Raw genomic sequence first — 27,975 nt, forward strand, 5'->3', positions numbered from 1 at the left:
GACTCTCTCAAGTAAAAATAGTGTCTAGAGAAGTTGTCAGCATTTCAACATTTGTAAGTCAAATCTTTGCTTCTGAGGGTCCCTGGAACAAAATATTTTGAGATGGGGGTCAAATACATATAATTTTGGGGGTCCTTGAGATGAAAAAGTTTGAGCACCACTTATATAGAAACATAGTTTTTTTTCTGAAAACTGTTAGGATTTAGAAGACATTTTGTAGAATCGGTCTCAGGTCTTAATGGGTTAATTGAAAGGTTTACACAGTATGACTAACATTTCTCGCGTTTGTTGCTGTGAGTCGTTATTTAGTGTCATCAGGCGTCTCTCCACGTCACTCAATACTACAATTGGAAATGAATGACTGCTGTCCTATTTGCCACATCATATCGCTGCCTGATTGAGTGCAAGGTAAGATGGCCTATATATACAGTACACATGTTATGGTCACTAATGGACATCACGAGTAGTGGTTAAATGACTATCATTAAAATCGTTCCATTATCGTGTGTCCCACCTGACTGGGGTGTGTGGTGAAGGCTAGGAAGGCTTCTGTGTACTTGCTGAGGTTGACAGGTACCTCAACCTCCACATCGCCCCCCTGTGGACAGAACACAGTACAATCTTTTCATTCATGAACAGCACAACTTTGTGAAATGTTTATCATCAATATAAAACCACAGACAACTCTCACCACCAATGAGCAGAGCTGGCTTCCCAGTGCACACAGGACTTGACAAAGTCTCTTCAGGAAGGCGTAACGTCGCTCCACCACTGCCGACGCCTCTACTGGTCTACAATAGAAAGAAGAACACAAACATCTTTTTTTTCACGGACAGGTAGGGACTACTACACCTTTCTACACCCATTTGTCCATACCTATATGCATTAAGGGCTCTTTTCACACGGTGGACGACACTACGTCTGCGTACTCGCTTGGATCTGCGTGGTAGAGCTCTTCACGGGTCCAAAATGACGGACCCGAACCTTAATGGACCCGAGAATGCTGTTCCGAGACCCGACTGGTTCTGAGTTTCTTTTTTAATGACCCGTGAGGCTCGTTTCGAGATCCGATTTTTTTCCTCCGAGATATTTCTAACAGCCTGGATGTCAGTTATACTCCCTGATCCCACGTCAGTGTAATCTTCGTAGCACTTCATGCTTTTCTCTACCGATCGGCCCTGAACACAGGTCTTCTCGGATCCACTCGGGTATGAATACATAATGATAAACAGTCCCGGGGTCTAATAATAGAACCAGAACCAACCCGGTTCCGAGTGATCATGGTAAAACACGGATCCGGTCCGGTCTTGGGTCCTGTCAGGTATTTTCGGAATCGGGGGACCGGTGAAAAGCATGGTCGCACTGCGCTCCTCAAGTGAAGAGACAGGTTTACCTGTCGCATTAAAAAAAAAAGATCAACACATTTCAGTAGCTCAGGAGATTAGAGCGGTCGCTTCGGAAGCGGAAGATTGCCGGTTCGATCCCTGGCCCCACCTCGGTTAGCGTCAAATAGTCCTTGAGCAAGACACTGAACCCCTAACCGCTCCCTATGAGCAGGTCGGTGCCTTGCATTGGTTTCCTCTGCCGACGGTGTGTGAATGTGTGCATGAATGTGTGAATGTAATGCACATTGTAAAGCGCTTTGGACAAAACCTTTTAACTCCTGTAACTCCTGTCAGATTGCCCAGCGCCTGCGGCCTCCCTACCTCGTCTCTCATTGACAATGAAAAACCAGGCGTGTCAGTTGCTTCCCGTGTGAAAAAAGGCCTTTAGAGTGTGACACACAATGCATAACCTGGTGGCATCACTTACTGTGTGGGAGAGGATTTATTACTTAACGCTGCTCCATCTGCAGACCTGCAACCAGACACACACAAACCAATCAACAACGTTGGGACCATAGTGAGCCTGTTAAGCCTGATTTATACCAAGTGCACACTGGCGTTGCATGCAGTAAAATAGCAGATATACAAGCTCGCAACGTGTCACGGACGTGACACGTTGTGAGCTTGTATATCTGCCATTTACTGAGCACGACAACCGGCACGCAACTAAAGTGAGTATAAGTGAGTGTGGTTTTTGTGCAGGTACTCACTGTGCGGCAGACAGGATGCAGTGAATGGCTACATCATCAAAGAGCAGCATGAATGGCTTCCTGTCCTCCAGCCTGCCCTGTGTGAGAAGAACACAACACCACAACAGGTGTATTAGGCAAGCTGCTCTAACCTTCCACCATTACAGGTAATGCCCAGATTAAGGCTGTGTCACGATTATGAAATTTGTACTTGCAATTAAACGACTTTAATTGTGTTTTTGGCATTGAACATTGGAACATGTAGCAGTTGAAAAGGTAATTTCTGTTTGCCTTTTAGGCTTCATAATAAAAAAAGAAATCCACAGGGCAGATATGACAAATAACAGAAATATACAAAGAACTTACTGACATATTTAATAATGTTATACTTTCAAAAACAGCTAGCTTCATGATGTGTTGTAAGCTTGTAGATCAGCTATTTGCTTTTTTTAATATTTGAAAATGTATGAAAATGTTTCAACATGGAAATGATTAAAATCCGATCATGGAAAATAGCAGCGATTATCTAAAAAAAACGGCGATTAAAGACGATGATGTGGGGCGTCCACTGGCCTAGCTGTCCAGGCGCATACCACATAAGCTGGTAATCCAGCATGACAGCGTGTCGCGGGTTCGATTCCCGATCTTTACGACCTTTGCTGTATGTCTCCCCATTTCCTGTCAGCCTACTGTCCTGTCTAAATAAAGGCATAAAAGCCCCCAAAAAATATCTTAAAAAAATTAAAAAAGACGATGTGATAATCGTGACTGGCCTAATGCATAGAGCCTACTAGCGAGACCACCGTTGGGGTCACTGTGTGTGTGTGTGTGTGTGTGTGTGTGTGTGTGTGTGTGTGTGTGACTGACCTTTCGACTGATGGCGATCAGCAGGCACTCCGCGGCCTCCAGCTGCAGCTCCGTGTCGCTCAGAAGCAGACACAGCATCTCCAGCAGACGACAGTTCTCATTGGTGACGTAGGACAGAGCCACCCAGTCTATGTAGCCCGCTAGCGTGTTCAGGGTCACCACGGCCACTCGACAGTGAGCTCTGGCCTGTTATGTGCAGAGAGAGAGAGAGAGAAACAGGAGAGTGAACAGACAATTATTACGTCATCGCTTAATAGGCTCTACTGTATGCACAGCAGCCATATTGGAAAGAAATTGGGCCTCTTCTTACTTCCTTCACAGGTGTTACCAATGATACTAATGATTTGAAGGCTCTGTTCCATTCTAGTCAGGGTGCTGATATCGTGCATGTTGGCTCACTAGAAACACTCCATTTTGGTTCCCAAATGGCCCCTTATGGTGGGTGCGTAACTCTGAGAGTGTACAAATTTGTACACTCTCAGAGTTATGGGGGTCCTTGAAAATAAGACAACCACTGTGCTACACTAAATGGAACGGAGCCTTAATTAGTATTATTGGTAACACCTGTGAAGGAAGTAAGGAAGGGGCCCAATTCATTCCCAATATGGCTGCTGTGCATAGAGCCTATTGCAATTATTTGAGATAAGTGCAATAGATTTCGCATATATTTTCAAAAATAGTGGAAATATCAGATCTACAAGCTACAGAGCATGTAGATCGGCTATTTCCACCCAAATTATTTTTGAAAGTATAAAGTTATTAAATATGTCAGACAGAGTGCATTGATTGATTGATTGAATATTCTATTAGTCAAAAATGCAAACAGCACGGAGGTACAGTAAAACATTAAGGCTAAAAGGATAACAAGTCCCGGTGACTTGTTTCCATTGTGGTCCTATGTAGACAATTCATCAACAACATACAAAATTAACGCAAAAAATACACGTTATCATACAAATGGTGCAAGTGCTGTTTTCTCACCTGAAGTTCTTGACCAGGAATATTTTTCTGGACAAGGAAAAAAAAAGAGACATTGAGAAGAAACACCAAAGCCAGATTTGAATTCAATTTGTATTAAGCCATCAAAATGTGAGTTCTCCTTATTGTCGACAAATGATTGATTTGCCATTTCAAAAAAAAAAATGCAGTACTATTGAACATCATGCTTTAATCTGTACACTGCTCCTAGATTTCCTCAAAAGCAATAGTATAAATAAAATAAAAGTCAATGGCCAAAAAAGAAAAGAAATAGCAGTTAACCACTTAACCCATTAAGTCCAGGAAAGCCTATACGTTGTTGTACCTTTAAAACCAGGAAAGCATCCGTGTCATTTTAGATGTTGCCATGTATATAGCAACAGGATTTTCTTTTTACATTTTTGAATACAAATTGAAGATTTTCAGAAAACTTAGGTTAGGATTTTGAAGGCGTTTTTAAAATCGACCTCAGGTCTAAAATTCGTCTAAAAGAGTATTACATGTTGCAACTTTTCATGTTGAGGAAGTCCATGTTCTATGTCAGCGAAATGGGTTAAACTCTTTATTGCCCGGAGTCCCCAAGGGATAATCTTTTTGCCAAAAATAGCTGATCTACAAACTCACACCACATCGCGCCGCGCTGCGTTGTGAGCTTGCAGATACGACTATTTTTGCCAAATGTTCGCCCCCGAATAGGGACCCTAGAGCAGTGGTTCTCAAAGTGGGGTCCGGGGATCCCCAGGGGTCCTTGAGGGGGTTCCGGGCGTCGATGCAATGCGCTGTGGGCTTGTAGATCTGCTATTTTCAATCATTCAATTTTAGTAGTACATTTTGATACCAATACTTTTGTACTTTTACTCAAGTACATTTTGAATTCTGGACTTTTACTTGTAACAGAGTACTTGTTCTACATTGCAGTATTGATACTTTTACTTAAGTAAAACATTTGAGTACTTTTTCCACCACTGGTTGCTTGACATGAAAGAGTTTGGGAACCACTGCCCCCTGGTGTTCATGCGGTATAATAAAAGACCCACTGACCAGCTTGCGGTAGTCGTCCACATTGAGCTGCAGAATGCCCAGCATGAAGCTGAAGATGCTGTCCATGTTCTGGGTGAGGGTCTGCTGGATGTCCCTGCGCCGCTGGGTGGGCAGCGTCTGGAAGGTGATGACGTCCTCCGCCAGACGCAACAGAATTAACATCACCAGCTCCGTCTGAGCCTCCTATGAGAGACACACACACACACACACACACACACACACACACACACACACACACACACACACACACACACACACACACACACACACACACACACACACACACACACACACACACACACACACACACACACACACACACGGCTGTCACCATTATGACGTTTTACGCGACGATTCATTGTCACACAAATATATTGCGATCAACGATTTAGTTTTTGCCGTTGAACACTGGAGCATATGAATGAAAATTACACTTCTGCTTGGATGTTTTTTTTTAGGCTTTGGAGTTACACTGGGTAGATATGACAAATAACCTAAATATACATAGAAATTACTGGTATATTTAACAACTTTATACTTGGCAATAGCTGATCTACAAGCTGTGAGCGTTTGGAGATTTTCAAGTGGGCCCTGATCCAGAAAAGGTTGGGAACCGCTGTTATAAACATTTATGACACAGCATCATTTCCGATATCAATATTTGTTCTGGATTTGTTCGTCCTCCAATTTTATTGTATTTTTTCCTGGCTTAGATAAAATGTATCTAACCACACAAAATACAATACAATTGGAGGATGAATGTGTACCTAAAAAGACTGATTTGGTTTTTTTTTTTAACTGCCAATTGATCGTGACTAGATTTTAGATAATTATTAGAAACACTACTGCAACAAAAATGACATTTTACTGTAAATGTTGATGTATTTTTTTTTTCAAAACTTAAGAGGCCTGAAAGAACAGCGACTAAATGTCATGGTTTTGCCAATGCTGCCCATGTGGCATGAATATGACATAGCCAGCCACGTGCATAAGCATGTTATTGGTGCTCATTTTAGATGTGGAGGCTCGCTATGCAAAATGACATGCAGAACACGGCAACTAAGGGAAATGACTGGCATACGTTAAGAATACATGAGTCACTCACCCCTACGCTGGTCAGAGATTCCATCTCTTTCAACATGTCTGGCCACTGCTGGGGCCATTCTCTCTTGATCATTTCAACTACGATGCGTGACAGAGCATCTTTGATGTGACTCTCCTCCTCCATTATGGAATGTGTTCCCTGGCAAATCAAACATCAAACATGCATCAGAAAGCCCTTTAGTCTGGTTATCATTCAAGAACTCTAGTCACTTTTCGTCAGGCAACCTACAGTAACTTAAATGTTAAAGAGCTCTAGGGCTGGGCTGGGCTTCACCACAACTGACGATGTAGTGAAACCGACATTTAGAACCAATAACTGACTTAATCTTGCTCATGTATGTTATCAAATATATTTTATATACATATTTTTTTAAATCGGCAAAAACTATTAGTCTGACTAACCACGTAACCCTGCACTATACTTCGTTGTACAATGGTGTCGTGCACAATAGTTCTCAAAGTGTACTTTGGCTATTCAAAAATAGCAGATATACAAGCTCATAGCGTGTCACTTCGTGCCACGCAACAAGCTTGTAGATCTGCTATTTTTGAAAAATCGTGGAAATGTGTGTAAATCTTTGAATATATATATATATTTTAAAGCAAACATGTTTTACTCATATCTTTGCTTCTGGGGTTCCCTCCCTCCCAAAATATTTTAAGATGGGGGTCCGTGGCCAAATACATATAATTTTGGGTTTTGAGCACCACTGAAATATAGCAACATACGTTTTTCAGAAAACTGTTAGGATTTAGACAACATTTTTTGTAGAATCGACCTCAGGTCTTAATGGGTTAAGATAATCAGGCCTACCTCTGATAGCAGCTGCATGGCACAGTTCTTCAGCTGCACCTTCTCTGGCTGGGTCATGTCATTCCATCTGAACCTGCTCTCCGGGAAGGACATTAAACAGATGATGGAACACTTCAGAGCAGTGTTGCTCTTGTCATGCAAACACAAACATCATACTTTCGTTCACTCAATTCAAGATGAACCTTGCGTCACCAGGCTTTCCACCGCGGAGGAAAGCCTGGTATTCATTTTAAACTGAGCGGTGTGATCGGGTTTAGAAAAAGACAAAAAAAAAACAATTGTGTTCCGGTGGTGTGTTCCGGTTGGCGTCGCATAGTTTTTTTCCCCCACATAATGCAAATCAATTAGTTTAGTCTCGCTAGTCACGCTACAAGTTAGATTAAAAGATGGACATACCAAACGATTATCAAACCAAAAGAAACAAAACGATTATACCAATTTAAACCAATTCTAAACTAGGGGAATCATTTTGGAGGTGCACGGCACCGGCGGTTCCGGCCGTGTGTTCCGGCCGCCTGATGACGTAAAGTTATTTCCGTCCAGACCGGATCAGAAACCCGAAGATGGTATTGATCCCAGGCTGATTTAAGATCAAAGTCAAAGAGACAGTGCCCTCAATACCCTCATACCTACTTCTCCAAAGTGAGTGACACCCACAGCCACAACACTAGAGGGAGAGCGACCATGATCTCATTCTATTGCTCTGCCACCAAAATGTGGAATGCCCCGACACCACCCAAGGATGTGTATCACTGGTTTCTTTCAAAAATGTTCCAGAACTTTTTTTTACATAATAATAATTTGTATTTGTTAATGACGTGTATTACAGTGTTAATTTTCTATGCTATGTTGATGAAGTGAATACATAGGACCACAATGGAAACAAGTCCCCAGGACTTTTTTTGTGTTATCCTTTTAGCTTTAATGTCAAGGGTTCCCAAACGTTTCAGACCCTTCAAAATAATCATATTTGAACTGGGGACCCCCCACCCTGAAACGCACTTGGAATTGTGGGCATATTATGCATTATATTGTGAAAATAGCCGAACAACAAGCTCACAACGTGAGCTTGTAGTTCGGCTATTTTCACAATGTTTGCCTCTTTCTTACGTAATATTTGCCAATTTGGTGGTCTTAAAATCATTAAATTATAACGTTAGAAATGTGCAGATACCCTGTGTATACACTTATATTGTATGTTGGTTTGTTTACTGTTGAGTGAGAAAACAATGTTGCTAATCTAATCTGGGGACCCCCCCGCCCCCCCCCCCCCCTGTTCGGCCACTCACTTTATGACGTGTTCGAGGATCTGCAGGCCAAAGTGTCTCACGATGGCGTTTTGGCTTTTGTCGGCCAGCTGCAAGCCGCACGGCACACAGAACGCACACTTCTCCTTGAACTCTTCACAGAACTGTTGACATAATAAAAGAAGGAAATATCGTGCATCATTTATCTGCAGGGGGAAATTATTCATATGGATTCAAGCTAAACATAATCTCACGACTGAAATGATGTTTTGGTGGCCAAACAGCCGACCAGTAAATTAAATCAGATTTACCATTTGCTTTTATGAAATATTTATATATCATAATATTTATGAGTCCATTAGGGTTTTCTGGGAGATTGAACATGTATTCTATTGCTACTTTGACCACCCCAAATACTCTTCAATATTATGACATGCTTCCATAAAAGACATTCTATGGAATCCAAATGACTGAAAGTCGTGGCGACTATAGAACTTTGCAACACATGCAGATCAGGCTAGGTAAGCTACAGCAAATGTTCTGTAGAGAGAGGTACAGTACATGAAACAGCAGTAGCGCAGGGATTAAAGCAAAAAGAAATCTCAAGACTGAACGTTTTTGTTTAGGCCGTCCCAATCTGTGATTTGTGATACCAAGAGAAAGGAGCCCTCCACACTAGTGCCATGTTTCCTAAACAATTATCACAATATGTAAAGTAGACTTATGTTTAGGTATTATATCATTATAAACCTATGTTCTTGCTGTTCTACATAAGCTACACATCGCAGATTGAGGCTTTAACCATTGCTTTTTAATGAAATATCTGAAACCATTGGGGTTTTATGGAATTTACACAATAGAACATACTCTATTACTGGTTTGACCAATTCTAATACTCTTTAAATGTATTAAAAAGAAAGACTGAAATCAGTCATGGCGACTGAGAACTTAAAATTCATGAGTAATGTTAGGCTTTCAAAATGAGCAGATCTAATATCTCTCAGATCTCGTAGATCTGCTATCTCTCTTCCTTCCAGAAAAGGGATGCTGGGGTTGAAGTGTTTAAGCTCCCAAGACGAACAATAAAGTGCAAGTCCTGTTAAGAGTATTACATGTTGCAACTTTTCATGTTGAGGAAGTCCATGTTCTATGTCAGCGAAATGGTTCAAGGAATGCGATCATAATAAACATAAATGACGCTTTGATTGATCCTACACGGATGGATCGAGTGAGCAGTTATTCCTTGTGTCTTTGGAACATTGGAATAATGTCCTGTGTGCATTTTAACCACTGTGGCATCTCTTTATACATCCTGAAGACTTTGTTTTTCCTGTTTCAGTGGTCCCATGCGTCTATAACGTGTGTATAACGTTGAATTGCATGTATAATAAACATCAGTATCCATGCATGCCATGCATGGTGGCTATATGAACTTATCAATTAGAACATTTGCTAAGAAAACAAGAGCAGAGTCGCATTGCCATTAGCACAGCTATCTTTTCTATGCCACGTTTGATCCCTAAACTTAACATCTTTAAACTTTTTTTCCCCCTAGTCCATTGGTTCTCAAAGTGGGGTCTGGGGACCCCCAGGGGTCCTTGAGGGAGTTCCAGGGGGTCCCTAGCTAAAAGATGGATAGTTAGGAACCAAATGGACCCTTGTGGGTCTGTAACTCTGAGAGTGTACCCTAACGGGTCCATTTGGTTGCATTTGTACACTCTCACTCTTAAATTAACATCGATTTTACAATATAAGTGGGGTCCCAGAGACATACATGTCATTAAATGGGGGTCCTGAGCCTAATGCATGTCAAACTGGGGGTCCTTGAAATTAAAATGGTTGAAAATCACTGCTAGAGCTGTAAAAATCTTCTCTTATGGGGGTCCTTGGCATATCTTTTCAAATGGGGGTCCGTGGGCTATTAAGTGTCAATGTGGGGGTCCTTGACATGAAAAAGTTTGAGAACCAATGCCCTAGTCTACTGATTGCAGACGTGGTCGTGGTCACAACGAATGAATGAAGTGACAGCGCGTGCTACATGTTACACTGTGGTGGTGATAACCACTTCCAAAGCTAACTTGCTAAAGTGGCAGCTGTTATGATGCTGGCTGAGAACCAGCCAAACAGTTACTACTATGCTAATGCAAAAGTGTGTGTGCACTTCTTCTAACGTGATAAACCTTTATACTACATTCATGTGTTGTTGTTGTTGTTGTTTTGTTTAGCTTGAGCAACATGTCGCCTTTTCAGCATTGAACCACCACCTGGGTGGGCATGGATAGAAGCAGCAGGCTAACCGCTAGCTAGCTAACCGTTAAGCCTCATTCATACTCAATAGTTGCGTGCTGGTGTTGCGTGCAGATAATAGCATAATATACAAGCTCTGGTGAACTTGTATATCTGCTGTTTTACTGCCTCATTTCTACCTATAGTTGCATGCCGGTGTCGTGCACACCGGCACGCAGCTATGGGTCAAAATGAGGCTTTTGTAGCTAGCTTAGCACGTTTCAGCTCCCCCGACATGATGCTCTACCTTCAGGGCCTCCAGCCGGTATATTTGGCTCGATGCTGCGTCCATCGTGACGGTCACAGCTTTGATGAGCTGCTCGCACATCGACGCCACCTGTTCCGACATGACTGAAATCCAGGCGGCCTCTGTGTGTGTGTTTGTGTGTGTCTGTCTGGGACTGACTGTGTGTCTCTCTGGCTTGTATGCACAACACAGGCAGCAGCTGCACACAACTGGACTCAGTGAATGCAACGCACGCGCACTGAGGCACAGCCACTCAATCGCACGCACGCACGCACATACATACACACACACACAGAGTCACGTGCGCCACTATTCAGTTCCGTCACGTTGAACAGTTTCAACACGCTCTGCCGAGCATGCGACTTCCGCTTGGTGGACATCAAAATAAGAGTTGAGGGGTTTCTTTTCTTTTCTTTTTTGTTGTCTTTTATTGAAAATGTCAGTTTCCATAAATAATAAAGAAAAACAAACACAAGCATACATTACAAAGCACAGGACATCAAAATATATATATTTTTTTTAATTAACCACTTTCTCAAGCATATATATATATATATATATATATATATATATATATATATATATATATATATATATATATATATATATATATATATATATATCTTCCTTCAGCACATATGCACACAGACAAAAATGTTGCTGCTTTAAAGGAACATACCTTCGCAACAGAGTAGCCTACAGGTTGTGTCGAATTACATTAGTGAAAATTACCCTCATATCATGTTTTGGTCACGTCAATAGACCCCTTAACAGACAATGTCACACTGATAAGAACCAGTATGCGCGCGCAGGCCGGCACCAAATGAAACAGGTTTCGCTAGGACGCGCCTCACTAGCCAACACACAAGAGGAGGTTGAATGTACTGAAACCAGCGCACCCGAAGATGTTTGGAATTGATTGATGAAACAATCACCTGTGCGTCCAGTCTCAATGTTGGTAAACAAATAATTGGTCTATTGTTCACCCATATCAAAATGATGCAAGTGGTTTAACAGCTGATCCCAATCAACAGTTCTAATAATAATAATACCCTTTGAACAGCAAAACAAACACAAAAAGAACAGTACCCGATTTAACCAGTAGAGGGGGACAGTGACCGACCGACAGACATTTAAAACACAGTGGCCCTGTTGAATGATGGGAGGACAGTTTGATATTTATCATCAACCTATAGTGTACAGTAATATACAGAATACTCTGCATAGCATATAGATATTTTTTTTTCTTGCTACTTTTGAAAAATAAATCTTAAAACTTTGAATATTTTTTAAACATATCACCTAAAATAGTGACCCCAGAGTTGATGTGGTTAATACAAATATTATATAATATACTAGAAATAGGCTACCGCTGTATGCCTCCACTAACCAGTTGCAGTTTACATCAATGTCTGTCCAGACATGACATTTTAATTGCTTGTAACTGACTTCTGCATTTAGCTTCAAGGGGCGTCTTCGATGGTGGCATTCCATAAAAGCGAAGGTCTTCCTTTTTCACATAGTAAATATTTTGTCACATTTTGTGGACTCATTATCTCAAATCCACCGTCCTGCCAATCATCTTGTCAAATATGGCCCTACGGAACATGTGCGAAATGGGAACTCCATATTTGGATGTCAGTATCACGTCAGATTGACGTCGCAAACTGCCACCACGCAATTGCAGTGATGTCACTCATGAGATCATCGAGCTAGAATATTCTAGCGTTATCATATTCATAAATGTGCTGGTTAGCAGTGTTTATCTTCTTGGACTTTGTGGAATTAGCCAAAACCTTGAAAACAGCACACCGGGAAAGAGCTATGGAAGAAGGCAGACGACATCTCCGTAATCTCCAGGGGGTCCTACAGATGTCATTAGAAGCAGGGTCTGCTGTAGATGACGCCTCTGCCCTTGTTGAGCCCATGCCAGAGGACAGAGAAGAGTGGTTGAGAGGAGCTCTCGCAGAGGTGTGTAGAGGGCAGATGGACGAGGTGGAGCAGATGAAGCAGTGCTTAATTGTCCTACGCAAAGATGACATGAGCGTTAAGGAGAGAGAGGGAGGAGAGGAGGAGAGAAAGCCAGGAGAGGGGGAGAGAGAGCAGCATGATGAGGATGAGCGAGAAATGGCTCTGGACCTTCTATCAGACTTGTGTGAGAATCTGGACAATGCCAGAGACCTGATGACTCTGGGTGGACTGGAGTTGTGCGTCACCCAGTGCCTGCGTCACGCTCGAAGCGGGGTGAGGTGGCGCGCTGCCCAGCTCGTCGCCTCCAGTGCCCAGAACATGCCGGAGGTGCAACGCTACCTGCTCAACAGGGGCGCACTGCCCAAGCTACTGCAGCTGACCGACTCTGACCCCCATCCTACGGTCAGAGTGAAAACCCTGTACGCCGTGTCATGTCTGGTCGGGGAGGAGCAGTCGGGGTTCAAGGCGTTCCTGTCTCACGACGGTTTCTCGATGCTGATGCGAGGGATGCAGTCTGCCGACGAGAAGCTGAGGACCAAGTGGGCCTTTCTGCTGCTCAAAATCCTCACGGCACACCCGGAGCAGAAAGACACAGTTCTGTCCATGGGCGTGGTGCAACAGCTGGTGTCTATTCTTCACTCGCCGCACTCGGCCACTCACGAACACGTCCTTGGCGCGCTGTGCTGCTTGGTGGAGGAATGCTCCGAGGGGGTCCGGGTCTGCAGGAGGCCTTCTCTGAGCCTGGAGGAGCTGCTCCAACTGCGAGCCAATGACCTGCAGGGGAAAGAGGAGTGTGAGGAGGAGTTAGACTTCTGCCAGCGTCTGAGGTCTGTGTGCTTCAGTAGACGGCGTATGGGGCAGGTGGATCTCAACACGATGGATCTCTGAGCTCCCTTGGGGTCAGGGTCAATTAAAGTTTTTAATTTTAATTCATTTTTATTTTTATTTCATATTGACATTATCTTACAATAAATGCACAAAATCTCTGGACGTATGTCTGTACGTTCGACTGTATAGTTAGGGGGTGAGTGTAGCAGAGTGGCTCACAACCTCAGCCTGATGGCCTAAAAGTCTAATATTTCCCCCGAGCTATATGTTGGCTTTCCTCGTGGGAGGCCCGGGTTCGAATTCTCGGCGTTACATATGCCCATATATTGGAATGTCCATATAGGCCTATGGGCTATTGGTTGGATTGGCGATTCTGGACAACTGGATTTCTTGGATCATGATGCAACTCTCCATATAGGCCATGCCCATTTGCATCTAACTACATTTTCTGTTTTTTTTAACATCTTTTTTGCTCCTGCTCTTAGAGATTTTGTCCAAATCTCACAAAATTGATTTAGAATTCCCCACACCTGACATTTGATTAGTTAAGTCAGTCTACTTGGACTTTTCCACCTTTTCACAATTCCCACAGTCCTTCCACTGTGTGCGTAGAAGCAATTAACCGCTTAAACCCCAGCATCGGTATTGTGGGGAAAGCTTTCGCTGAAAATAGCAGATCGTCAAGCTCACAACACGACGCGGTCGGCTATTGTCAGCGAAAGCTTTCCCCACAATAACATAAAACAGAAAATTCACTAGTATTGAGCCCTGAGGGACTCCGGTTACCCATATGGGGTTTAAGTGGTTAATGTACGTTTATTTGTTATGTAACTGTTGTACATGGTGTGTTTGCCTTTGAGGTCATAGTGTTAGTTAACCCAAACCTTGCTAATGGATAGACTCTACGTTAGATGCTGTGTGCATTTTATTAGAGCAAATTTATCCTAATGTCCTAACTGGCAGTCATGTTTATGCTAATTGTGTTTATTGTATTTCCTGTCTTTTATACTATTTACTGATGTTGATTATTTTCTGTTTAGACCACACCCAAGTATTCTATGGTGTGCCCAAGCTCTGGAACTAAAGTCTATTACAATCAAAGTCCTGTCTCTGTGTCCTGACCGACACACCATACTGGTGAAACCACCTAAGCCAGCTAGATAGTTCAGTACACCCATATATAGGCATATGGTGTGGTATACTGTGTGTGTGTGTGTGTGTTGTCCAGAACCGCTGATCCCCTCGATATGCCGATATATGGCCATATGCTGATAACATCAGGGGTCTCTCAGGCTTTTTGTCTCCGCCAGTATGGTGGAGAGTATGTTTTCGTCTCCGTCCGTCCGTGTGTGTGTCCGTCTCAGCCAAGCTAACATTGGTCAAGCTTCACTTGACACGTGACAATATGTAATATTGTACCGTGATTGGCTGACTTTATCCAGACCCTTTGCTTTGATTGGCTAGCGAGACGCATGATGAAATAAAAACCTATAAATAGCAACACGCACTTCAAAAAATCATGTGAGCTTCCATCACTGTGATGACCACTGTTGTTTCTAAATATGAATGGGGTGTGATTTTTTGTCTCCGCCAGGAGGGTTTTACCCTCCGTGTGTGTGTCCGTCTCAGCCAAGCTAACATTGGTCAAGTGACACGTGACAATATGTAATATAAATAGGTAAGACAGGATTAATCAGGAACAGTACTGGCGGAGACCTGTGCTCCGAGGAGCACATTCTCTAGTTGTAAATATTTTTGAGCGGTGCAACCGCTCCTATAAGAGGGTTTAGGACCCATCCGTGGTGAAAGTTTTTCTTTCCGTCGTGAAAATTTGTCTTTCACTGTGACACCATGCTGTGGAAAACACGCCCATAGGCTAAGCTTTGTAGGACGTGCTGTGATTGGCTAGCGAGACGCATGATGAAATTAATAATAATGTAAAAAATGTAAGCACACATTCATACACCGATGGCGGAGGAAACCATGCAAGGCACCAACCTGCTCACCGGGAGCAACTAGGGGTTCAGAGTCACTTCAGACTCTTAGAGGGACAAGTGGCTCAGAAAATATATACAAAAGAAGAAAATGAAAGAGGGGGGGTAGGGGGGGTAGGTTAAGACTTAGACCGGGGCCATTTTCGAATTGCAGCCTCCTGAAGGTGTATCTTTAGGGCAGTTTTGAAAGTGAGTAGGGTTTTACACTCCTTTACTCCTTTTGGTAGGGCATTCCACATTTTTGATGAATAGCATGAGAACGAGTTCATTCCCTTAGTTGAGCCAAATCTGGGTTGAACATGATTTGTGGAGCTGCCTCTGGTGTTATGATCATGGACTTCATTAACATTTTGGAAGTATTTTGACAAATACAGGGGTATCCCAATGTTGTGGTGTATCTTGAAGACCAGGCCCATAGCAAGTTGCTGTACTCTGTCCTCAACCCTAAGCCATCCAATCCTAGCAAAATGAGCAGGGGATAGATGGGTTTTGTGATTGAGGCCAAGAAGTAGCCTTACAAGTTTCTTTTGGGATGTTTGGAGCCTTGTTTTTAAGGCCTTGGAGGTGTTGTGATACCATGAAGTGCATGCATAATCATAATGACCTTGAATGAGGGCCCCTGCAAGAATCTTCAGAGTATTCTTACTGACTAGACGATCAATCCTCCACAAATAGCGTGTTGTTTGCACCTCAGTAAAACTATGCCTAAACCTAACCTTATTCCTAAACGTAACCTCAGTAAAACTATGCCTAAACCTAACCTTATTCCTAAACGTAATCTCAGTAAAACTATGCCTAACCCTAACCTTATTCCTAAACATAACCTCAGTGAAACTATGCCTAACCTTAACCTTATTCCTAAACGTAACCTCAGTGAAACTATGCCCAACCCTAACCTTATTACTAAACGTAACCTCAGTAAAACTATGCCTAAACTTAACCTTATTACTAAACGTAACCTCAGTAAAACTATGCCTAAAACTAACCTTATTCCTAAACGTAACCTCAGTAAAACTATGCCTAAAACTAACCTTATTCCTAAACGTAACCTCAGTAAAACTATGCCTAAAACCAACCTTATTCCTAAACGTAGCCTCAGTAAAACAAATACAAGAATACAAAAACTGGGGGCGAGCAGCCTGCAAAATAAATGGGGGAGAGTGTGTTTTGGGGCAAGCGTTCCAGTTACCATTGTACTACAGAGTCACGCAGATCCACAAGCTCGAAACACGGCGCAAAGCGACGCGTTCTGAGCTTGTAGATCTGCTACTTTTGATGCCGTTGTATTCTAATCCTGAAAAGTAACAGTTTTGGACATAATGAGGTTTCACTTTCCACCCGACAGAGACGATATGCTGTCTAATTAATTATAGACAAGTTGAATCACACAATGATGATTCATAAAGCGTTACTCACCATGTGCAAACCCAACAGACATCAGATGTGCGGTTTCATTTACGACCATAGCGTAAAATACCTAGGAAAGCATATGGAACCATGAGTAATATTCTGTAACACACCAAACATCAATTACCAATCAAGTAAAATTACAAACCATTTAGCTACTAGACAATGTAAAATAGGAAGAATTCCAAACTGTAGAATGCATCATTAGTCAGATTAGTGGTATTCAGTTAACCACTAAACATTGCATCTACAAAAGCCTTGAGTTAGTGTGCTGATGCTGAACATTTGAAATTGAGCATATAATCCTGAGTTTAACACATGAATAATGATTGAATAGATTTTACATTACACACCAAATATGTATCTGGGTCCTCTGAGCTGATTTTCTGGAAGCAACAGGACAACATACAGTATGCATATTATACATAAGTTAGTACAGTACTATAAATCACAGCTTGAAGAGAAAGGGAGAACACTTCCGCTCGGATCTTCACTTTAGAACATTGCGCTCATCGCATGCATTTTACAGTGTAGAAAACGAATAAAACCGCACACTCATCTGCTCCAATGTAATTTAATGACATCTGTCACGTCATTAAATTTCATTTATTTTCAGCACATGACTGTTCTTGTTTATTATTTTTCTTCACTATTCTTTCCAACCCAGCACCTCAACCAAGTGATGTTCTTATTCTATTAGTTTTTGTATGAATGTTACAGTACCTCGCTCCTTCTTGATGTTTCCATTGTAGGATCCCTCAGCACTGGCTCTTCACGTATGATAAGACTAAAACACAACACATGTTGACAATCAAAAGGTCGGCAGTCAGACATTTCATTTATGTACCTGATTCCAATATAAAAACAGATTTACCAGCTGTCAAAAGCTGAGGTGTCATTCTTAATAAGAAGGTTTATGAGGAAGTCCTCATGTTATACAGTACATTTGATATTTAACTCTAGCCTTTCCATGATTATGCTTGTTGTTGCATTAATATTGGTCCGCTGATTCAAAGTTCGGGTGTCGCTTGCCGCCGAGTGTAAATTAAGCTTTAATGAATGTGCCATGTGTATTGCTCATTGTTCCTCACCTTGCAGCTCTGCTGGTGGGAACCCCCAGCACATGCATAGCCTCGCTGCCCAAGAATTCCCTGACAGAGGAACGGATAACAGCTCGCCCATCTCCAGACCTGCAGTGAAAGTAGAGTTAATACAATATAACTTACAATCGGGGAGGTTGTATTTAATTTCCCTGCTTAGATATTTGGATCCTGTGTCTGGCTTGACATGCCTTGGTTTGACAACTACTGCCTGAAGGTCAAAATGTAAATTCTCGTAAGGCAGACAACTAGAGCACCGAAATCTGACATCACTGCCGCTAGAGGGCGCTATCCCCCTGGGTCACGGTGTTATTCTTTTGTCTTGGAATCCCCCATAGGCATATCTTAGATAGCGTCAGGAGTTTTCCCTGAGCCTTTGAACTCTTCCTAGAGAAACGGAACATTTAAAACAGAAATATGAGTGAGTCAGGACTTCTGCAAATGTTATTAAGCTGTAGATATGTGCTGGACCATCTCCCAGCTGCCCAGCCCAATAGCCAAAATACCAGCGATACATGTTATTAAAATTGTAATAAAAAAGTTGAAAAAGCAATACCAATAAATTGATGAAACATCAATATCTACAGTCAGTCATAAACACAGTTTGAGTGGCAGATGCACCCACGCATCCACCCAGGGACACATTAGCACATCATGAACTCTAAACATTTCATGTACTCACCAGCACCCACACTACATCATGACATCATACACACCTCATACTGCTGATTATGGTGGGTCAGATGTATGTGATGTAAGGCAGTAGCCTATTTATGTCAGCAGGTGTCACTGTTGCTAAGCACTTTCACCTGTGGCGTCAGCAAACATATCCTTTCAATGCTATGAAAACGTGTTTTCATTTGAGGACTTTCTATGGCGTCCTATAAAGTCTGAACTGCTATTTGAATTGAAAAGAGAAAAAAAATGTGAGAGACTTTTATAAGGAACAACTATGAATATTGTTGGTCTACCGCAGTCATATTCCTGGAGTTGTACAGATTAATTGAAATAGTTTTGGTTAATGTGAATTTTATGTACGGATTGATACTTGTGTCACCCATAGTTTTTTTGTTTTGTTTTCATTGCACTGTACTACACTGGAAATAACCCTTCTACACGCCTACATACACAGACATATCATCTATTTCACTGCCCAAGCCCTTGATCCCAGTTAAACTAACTGAAGATGTTGAGTGACTACACCGATTTCCCGTCAAAGCTGGAGGACACCACTCCAGGCCACCAGCCCACCAACTCACCCCAGGCCCTCCAACCAGCCACACCAACCAGCCCCCTGGGCATTAGTGCTGCACGATTAATCGAAAAAAGATTGTGATCTCGATTCAGACACCTATGCGATCTCGATTTTAAATCATGACGATTTTTGTTTTTGCTTAATATTTTTATATTTACAAGAGAATTGTGTGAGAATCGTGTGAGAATCGTGATCTCAATTCTTATGGAGGAAAATCGTGATTCACATTTGAGCAAGAATCGTGCAGCACTACTGGGCATGCAACAAGCCATAACTACAACTCTCTCCATACAACACAATTCCATATTTTGAGTGAAGGAGCAACGGCTGATGCCAGTACAGTGATACAGCAGCAGCAGTGATAACTTTTAAAGCCCGGCAGGGACTGGCCCCCAGCTACATCAAAGACTTGCTGCCCCCCTATGAACCTGGGCGCCGCCTTAGATCCACGGGTAAGGCTCTCCTTACAGTCCCTACGTCTAATTTCGTCGCCCGGGGCGATCAGGCTTTTGCATTCCGGGCGCCCACGCTTTGGAATGCTCTGCCTTGCTGAGGCAAGCAAAATTTGTGTCTTCTTTTAAATCACTTCTAAAAACCTACCTTTATGTTAAGGCCTTTTCTTAGCTGTTTTGCCTTGTGCTTTCAGGTTTCATATTATCAGTTTTTAATTGTTCTTTCTTCTTTGTTAATGGTTTTAATTATGTTACCTATTGATTTAATGTGTTGCTTTTATGTATGTTGTTTTAACCAGTGTATCCCCAGCTCCCCACGCCAAATTCTCAAATATCACAAATGAACACACTATGAACAACCCTCCTGCTACTGGGCAGACCCTCCAAGGTTCAGATCATAGATCAGGGGTGATGCAACTTTGAAGATGGAGAGGGCCACTATATTTCCACACTCACTCCACATTGCATATACTGTCCGTCCGTATTTTAACTTTTTTGTCACACAAAAGTAGCAAAAATAGCAGATCTACTTGTAGATCTGCTATTTTTGAATTGGAATCCAGATTTTCGTTTGTGCTATTTTTTGTATTGGAATCCTGAATCCATTTTTATTTTAGTTATACTTATGTTAATGAACTTAAATACAAATACGTGGACATAAAAAAGACAATAGAATTTATTAAGCCACTAATATAGACTGAAGTAATTAAAGCGGGTCATGTTTGCATGTTTGGAATTGTAACAACTGAAATCAATACTATATCAGTACTCCGATATCAACCTGCGGGCCGCATTAAGTGAAGGTGCCCCAGTATATCTACAGATGCCTGCTTCAGATCCTCAAGTCAGAATGTAACCCAATACCATCGCACAAACCTTTGATCATACCACTCCCCTCCATGCCCCAGCTCCAGTACATACATGGACACCTGCTTCCGACCCCTGACTCAGCAGCAATAGACATCCCAATGCGCTCCCCCAACCCACACCTCTACCTCCATCCTACGCCCCACACAGAGCCATTGCCATCAGCAGAGACAAGCACTGTGAGCAAAATAAATCTCAAGTCTCAACCACAATCCAGAACCAGTGTGTCCAGTGTCCCTTCTCTCTGCACAACACCCCATCTCCTAAAACACTAAAAACACAACGCAGAGTCCAAGGGTGTGTAGAGAGGCCAGTAACAGTGTGGGTTACAGTTACATGTGACATGTTTTATTTCCTGATCAATAAAGATATCAATCAATCAATCAGTGTACCTGATGGCCCCCATATCTGTGTGGGATTGATCAGTGGGATTGATCCAGGCAGCAGTCTGCCACCACTGGCATAATCTCTCACGCTGAATCTGTCGGCAACTACCGTTACAACGTGTCGAGTTTGTTGTTAGACAATGTTAGTAGGATTTTTTTGCCGATGGGTTCCCAGATTGCCACTGGCATAACGCAGGAAATCATCAGACTGCGTTAAAGCCACCTCCAAATCTAAAATGTTCTCAATGATGTCCTATGGAGACAGGGAGCCATTTGACAGTGAGCTCTGACAGCACTGTTGTTTAAAATATACTTATCGTTGCTGTCGGGCAGAAACCTCCTATGTCCATATTCTAACTTTTCGTGTTTTACGTTTTTCGTTACACAAAGGTAACAAAAGTGGCAGATCTACAAGCTCAAAACGCGGTGTGAAGTGACGTGTTTTGAGCTTGTAGATCTGCTACTTTTGAAATTGAATCCTGAAAAGTATGTTTTGGACATATGAGGTTTCCACCCGACAGAGACGATATATAATGTCACAGGCAGGCTAAGGCTAAAATGCTCTTTACCACCCCGTGAAGTAGCGTACCAATTTCATTTTTATTAATAGACTTTCGCTTTTTTTTTATGTTACTTCACAACATTAATTATTACATAAAGGTTGCCTTATAGTCACAAAATGTGACAATGTTAGAAACTCACCTTAGAACTGCCAGTCTCAGCGGGCCTTTCAGAGGGGTTGGAATGGATTTGGAGAAAATGCAGTTCTTCACCTCATCAAGTTGGCAGGCTTCTGCGGAGGAATAAAAGTAGACAATTTCACCACACCTTGTATATCAAAATGGTAACGGGAAGAGTGGGCACTATGGAAAAGTGGGCGACTCGATGTAAAATTGGCTATTGGTCCAAAATGTTCAAAAGTATTATATTTGGAAAACAGTCTTAAGCAACGTAAACTATATTAGGACATGATTGAACATTTGACAATTAAGATCTAATAAACATCTGTAATTGCTAAATTGCTACAAAACCTGTATGTCCAATCGTTTTGGGCATAAACAAGAAGTTGAAGGATACATTTAAGTCTGATTATGATGTACCGTGCATGTTCAAATATGTACACTTTACTTACTACTTGTCTTTCTGTAAAGTTGCTTTTAAATAAAATATTGGCAGTTGTGGGTTGCGTTTTTTTTCATTTTAGATTTATTTGGCTATTCAAAAACAGCAGATATACAAGCTCATGAGCAATGAGATTGTAGATCTGCCATTTTTGAAAAATCGTGAATATTTGTGCAAATCTGTGAATATATATATATATATACATTTTTAACTCAAATCTTTGATTCTGGGGGTCCCTGGAACCAAATATTTTTAGATGGGGCCGGGTCCGTGGACAAATGCAAAACTGTAAGGATTTAGAAGACATTTGTAAAATACCCACCAGCACAGCAAAGATTTTAATTGAAAATATATATATATTCAAAGATTTGCACAGATTTTTACGATTAAAACAAATCTACAAGCTTGTATGAGCTTGTAGATAGCCCAAAGTATAAACTAATTGTTATAGCTAAAAATCTAAAATGACACAGCTATGCGTTCCCGGATTGAATGGGTAAAGGGTAGTTGCTTATTTTAGGCTTGCTTCCTCATGTTGATTCAACCAGTGGTTCTAAAATATTGTATTTACATAATTTTATAATATGTAATTATCCAAGGACCCTCATCTGAAAATAGTTTGTGTTGAGTTTTGTGAGGACAAGTGGATCAGAAGCTGGTGTACATACTGTAAATCCTTGACAGTGACTGACTGTAATAGTGTGCCACTTCAAACTCTATACTGCCATCTAGTGGCGCGCTGAAGCCAAACCCCAAAGAAAGAGAGAATATTATGGGTACTTTTACTTCTACTCCACTACATCTTAGAGACAAATACGGTACTTTTACTCCACTACAATTATTTGAAAACTTTAGTTACTACTCACGTTGACCACCTCCAGCCAGTCAGTTCTATTCAATATTCATTACTCACCTTTGTTCTTGTCACAGACCGTCACATTACAACTGTAATTTTAGCAGTCCAGTCGGTAGCTATTCCTCATTCGTTGGCATATAAATCTATAGCTGTCACTCTTAAGTTAAGAGTGAGAGTAAGTTAAGAGTCTTAACACACAGACTCAGCAGAACTAGTGCTGCTGACCTGCGGACTAATACTTTGTTTACTTTGTGGCTTTGTTTTAGCCCGGACGATAGAGACAGCCTGTCCAAGAGTCCGTCTCTCTCAATCGTCCGGCTAGAACACACACTCACTGCGGTGGTTCCCGCAGATCATGTTAACCCCATATTCAATTCTGCTGGTTTTTTAGCTCTTAACAAAACAAAATTAAACTGCCATTGAATTAAATTGTTAGCTACATAAGAAAGAGAAAGAAAGAAAGAAAGAAAGAAAGAAAGGTATTCATGTATTTATTTATTCATAAAACGTGCATTTGCTCCCTTGTGAAGTAGTCGTCATTGCGATTTTTACTTAAGTAAAAATATCTGAGTAGCCTACATTCTTGCACCATTGGAATTGGGTCTGAAGTAGTAGGCTATCATAACAACGTGTCGGGCGACGCATCAACCATATTGCTCATAGTTTCATTTTAAATATTCCAATTTGGGCAAAAACTAAACATTACAGTTGAAAATATTCCAAATGAGTAGAAAAGATTAAACAGCCAATCACAATCATAATGACTTTGAGATAAAAGATCCTTCAACTGTCTAGTGTCTTCCACACCATGGTTCTCAAACTTTTTCATGTCAAGGACCCCCAACATTATATGTATTTGGCCACGGACCCCCATCTCAAAATATTTTGATCCAGGGACCCCCAGAAGCAAAGATTTGAGTTACAAATGTTCGCTTAAAATATATATATATATATTCAAAAGGTTTGCACACATTTTCACGATTTTTCAAAAATAGCAAATCTACAAGCTCCACACAACTACTTCCCCACCATCCATGTGCCCGTTCGGTTGTCCTCCATATAGACCCCTTAACAGACGACGTCACACTGATAAGAACCAGTATGCGCGCAACCATATGCGCGCAATGAAACCCATTCTGTCAGGTCTCGCTAGGACGCGCCTCACTAGCCAACACACAAGAGGGGGTTGGGGTGTGCTGAAACCAGCGCACCCCGAAACAACAGGTTGGGAATTGATTGCGTGAAACAATCACCTGTGCATCCAGTCTCAATGTTAGTAAACAAATAATTGGTCTATTGGCTACATGGACCCAGGCCAGCTGATATTCCAATTCTTATCTGTTTAAAATGCTCAACCCCAATGCAAATGCTCCATATAAACACCCACAGGTCTTACCAATTAAACTAATTAAGGTTAATTGTTCCATATTCTGGTCAAACAGAGTCAGGGTGCTGATATTGTGCATGTTGGCTATTAAATGGAGTCCAGGTTCATGAGGGCAGCAGTGGTGGAAAAAGTTCTTACTCAAGTAAAAGTATCAATACTGCAATGCAGAATGTTAGTCCGCTAATAAAAATATACTTGAGAAAAAGTACAAAAGTATTGGCATCAAAATATACTTAAAGTAACCAAAGTAAAAGTACTCATTATGCAGAATGTCCCGTTTCACAAGGTATCATTATGTACAAAATGTATTAAAATCTTTTGAAAATAGCAGATCTAGCATTGTGAGCTTGTAGAATAGATCGGCTATTTTCAAATGGGGCAGGCTGAAGTGGTTAATGTATGTTTTGAAATAATAATAAAAATCTACAACGTAACTAAAGTTTTCAAACAATTGTAGTGGAGTAAAGGTAGGCTACTCTGAGATGTAGTATAGAGTAGAAGTATAAACGTGCTGAAAATTGGAAATACTCCAGTAAAGTAAAACAATACCTCAGAATTGTACTTATAAGTACAGTACTTGAGTAAATGTACTTAGTTACTTTACAGTAGCCTACACCAATGAGGCTACGGTCCCATCCCCCCAAAGATCCTTTCCCGAAGCTGTAGACAGTCTATCTAATCATACACAGCTCTGGTGCATAGCATTAGAAGGAGAACTCCTTCTAACGCTATGGACCAGAGCTAGACACACAGCATGCTGCCATAACATAACTTGTGAGTATCCTATATTTACAAAAGTGCGGTGTGGCCTTGCCCTTACAAGTAAAAGTCAGGAATTAAAAATGTACTTGAGTAAAAGTATTGGTATCAAAATGTACTTAAAGTACCAAAAGTAGAAATTATGCTGGATGTCCCATTTCACACATTTTCAAACGTATAGAAATCCTTTGAAAATAACAGATCTACAAGCTATTATCCAAATAGCCAAAGTTTAAATAGGGCTGAAGTGGTTAATGTATGTTTTGTAATAATACTACAAATCTACAAAGTATAACTAGTAACTAAAGTTTGCAAAATGTGCCTCTGAGATGTAGTGGAGTAGAAGTAAAAGTACTGAAAATTGGAAATAGGCCTACTTGGAAAAAGTAAAATTACCTCAAAATTGGGAATGTGCGTCTCTCTCTCTCTCTCGCACACACACACACACACACACACACACTGGCTCTGGCTCCCCTCCCCCTCCTTCCAGTCCTGAGAGCCGTATAAGACAGTGACTGAGACTGACTCCCCGAATGGAATGCGGCAATGAGATAGTTCCAATGTTTGGAACTATAGCCCACATAGCAGCCTGCTTCGCGGCTAGATCAAAGCTTGAGGTTACTCTCTCTTCTAACACTCTGGTCCAGGTTTTTACATGGTTTCATGCATCCTGCAGCGCCGTGCTTTTCTTGAGGAATATGGTGTGATTCGGTGAGGAACTGACTAAAGCATATAGTGACTTAGCTCCATAAAGAACCTCTCACTCCGCTATACAGCTCCGAGATGAGGTTCTATGTCGTTACCTTCCAGAATCGGGTGCACGTCCGCCAAGGCTCCGCTGTTTACCCTTTTGTATACGTCGTATCCCAAAACTAATGGTAGATTCCAAGCCGCACGGATGTTTAAAGTTTGGTTCGGCGCATAACATTTTAGGAACGGAGCGAAACTACCCGTTTAAATCGCTTATTTAGTCAGCCTGTGGCCATGTTTCCCATTCAAACCGGAAAACCCCCCTACGTCCGCTGCCAGTACTGCTCCCGGTTTGGCTACAATGGGAAACATGGCCACAGGCTGACTAAATAAGCGATTTAAACGGGTAGTTTCGCTCCGTTCCTAAAATTTTATGCGCCGAACCAAACTTTAAACATCCGTGCGGCTTGGAATCTACCATTAGTTTTGGGATACGACGTATACAAAAGGGTAAACAGCGGAGCCTTGGCGGACGTGCACCCGATTCTGGAAGGTAACGACATAGAACCTCATCTCGGAGCTGTATAGCGGAGTGAGAGGTTCTTTATGGAGCTAATAGTGACTATGCTGCTGGTGGTGGAGTCGGCCCAAGAAGAAGCTGGGAAATCCTGATGCTGCAGTTGTTTAAAGGTGAGACATCTTTGAATAATTCACCGGTTAACACATGCCTGTGTGCTATCATGTTTTTTTTTTAAATAACTACTGGGAAAATGAAATCAAACTAATTTAATACAAAAAAAAGATCTTCGAGCTGTATCGTAGTATAATGGCATTACTGATCAGTTCAATCACTGTTTGCTTAACTCGCTGTGCCTATAGAGGAGTGGGGAGGGGGGGTGGACGAGGCTCTGATCAGCTGAGTCTGTTTGTTTTGGATGGTGAAGAAAGAGTAGCCGAGTGAGCTTGTAGATCGCGGATGGTGAAGAAAGAGTAGCCGAGTGAGCTTGTAGATCGGCTATCTTCAAATAGCCTAGGTATAAAAAAGGGCTAAAGTGGTAATGATTGTAGTGGAGTAAAAGTGCAATATTTGCCTCTGAGATGTAGTGGAGTAGAAGTAAAAGTATTGAAAATTGGAACTTAAACTTACTTAAAGTAGCCATTTGTTTAGGCTCAGTAGCCTATACTCACTCCTCGCTACACTGTAGCCCAAGCAACACAGCATTCTGCCGCGGTGGAAGAAGTAGATACTCAGATATTTTTACTTAAGTAAAAGTAGCAACATCACAATATGAAAATACTCTGTTACAAGTAAAGGGGCTGCGTTCAAAACGTTACTTGAGTAAAAGTACAAAAGTATTGGCATCAAAATATACTCAAAGTAAAAGTACTCATATTTGAAAATAGCATATCTACAAGCTCAGTTGTAGTGTAGATCTGTGTATAATGGATGTGTTATAATAATAATGTATATCTGCAAAGTAACAAAAGTTTTCAAATACTTGCTTAAAAAAAAGTACCTCAAAACTGTACTTATAAGTACAGTACTTGAGTAAATGTATCTTAGCATTTTGGCTTCAGTAGCCGCTGCTGCCACAAACAAATCAGAAAACATGAACAAATGCATTGCGTGTCTGAATTCAATGCTGAGGCTGATGTTTATCAGTCGTTGCACATTGATTTAAGGGTTTGAGGGGCTATTTGGTCACCATAATCGTGCATCAAAATCTATTTGTGCAAGATGAAGCTATAGCTTCATTGGCAGAAATTGGCTTAAAGTAAAACAAAAAAAAAATACAATGCTGTGACTGTTAGGCTACTATTTTTAGATTTCTTTGGCTTTTCAAAAATAGCAGATATACAAGCTCATAGTGCGGCACCGAGTGCCGCCCTATGAGCTTGTAGATCTGCTATTTTAGAAAAATCGCGAAAATGTTTGCTTTGAATACATATATATTTATTTATTTATAAGCACTTATTTTTACTCAAATCTTGGCTTCTGGGGGTCCCTGGAACAACATCTTTTGAGCTGGGGGTCCGCGGCCAAGTAGCCTACATATCATTTTGTGGTCCAACAAGTTTTTTCTGAGGATTTTTGTTAGGATTTAGAAGACAATTGTAGAATCCCCCTGCAGAAGCAAAGATTTGAGTTAAAAATGTTTGCTTTAAAAATGTATATATTCAAAGATTTGCAACAATTTCCCATGATTAAAAAAAAAATAGCAGATCTACAAGCTCATAGCGCG

General features: G+C 41.4%; 2 protein-coding genes across 2 annotated transcripts in view; one reads left to right on the forward strand and one right to left on the reverse strand.

The window, feature by feature from the left end:
* The window catches only part of xpo5 (exportin 5), a gene marked incomplete at its 3' end in the record, with an annotated part of 30,131 nt that extends 19,203 nt beyond the window's left edge, over positions 1–10,928 (reverse strand). Inside the window, exons 1-11 of the mRNA XM_080449464.1 lie at positions 10,659–10,928; positions 8,168–8,289; positions 6,879–6,951; positions 6,066–6,203; positions 4,961–5,143; positions 3,923–3,949; positions 2,942–3,127; positions 2,096–2,172; positions 1,813–1,857; positions 692–791; positions 515–598 (exon numbers count right to left, since the gene is read on the reverse strand). Of these exons, the coding sequence (XP_080305590.1) occupies positions 515–598; positions 692–791; positions 1,813–1,857; positions 2,096–2,172; positions 2,942–3,127; positions 3,923–3,949; positions 4,961–5,143; positions 6,066–6,203; positions 6,879–6,951; positions 8,168–8,289; positions 10,659–10,760 (1,137 nt within the window). The 5' untranslated portion in view covers positions 10,761–10,928. The remainder of the gene's footprint in view (positions 1–514; positions 599–691; positions 792–1,812; positions 1,858–2,095; positions 2,173–2,941; positions 3,128–3,922; positions 3,950–4,960; positions 5,144–6,065; positions 6,204–6,878; positions 6,952–8,167; positions 8,290–10,658) is intronic.
* Positions 10,929–11,902: 974 nt separating this feature from the next.
* Positions 11,903–13,517, forward strand: LOC308100672 (hsp70-binding protein 1-like; the record flags this gene model as incomplete). The annotated part of the gene is made up of 1 exon (XM_080449738.1): positions 11,903–13,517. Exon 1 carries the CDS (start codon positions 12,402–12,404, stop codon positions 13,515–13,517), a length of 1,116 nt encoding a protein of 371 aa, XP_080305864.1. The 5' UTR covers positions 11,903–12,401.
* Between the last annotated feature and the right edge of the window lie 14,458 nt (positions 13,518–27,975).

Source organism: Gymnoscopelus braueri (genome assembly GCF_963280865.1).
Source record: "Gymnoscopelus braueri genome assembly, chromosome: 14".
In the NCBI taxonomy this organism is placed as follows: Eukaryota; Metazoa; Chordata; class Actinopteri; order Myctophiformes; family Myctophidae; genus Gymnoscopelus; species Gymnoscopelus braueri.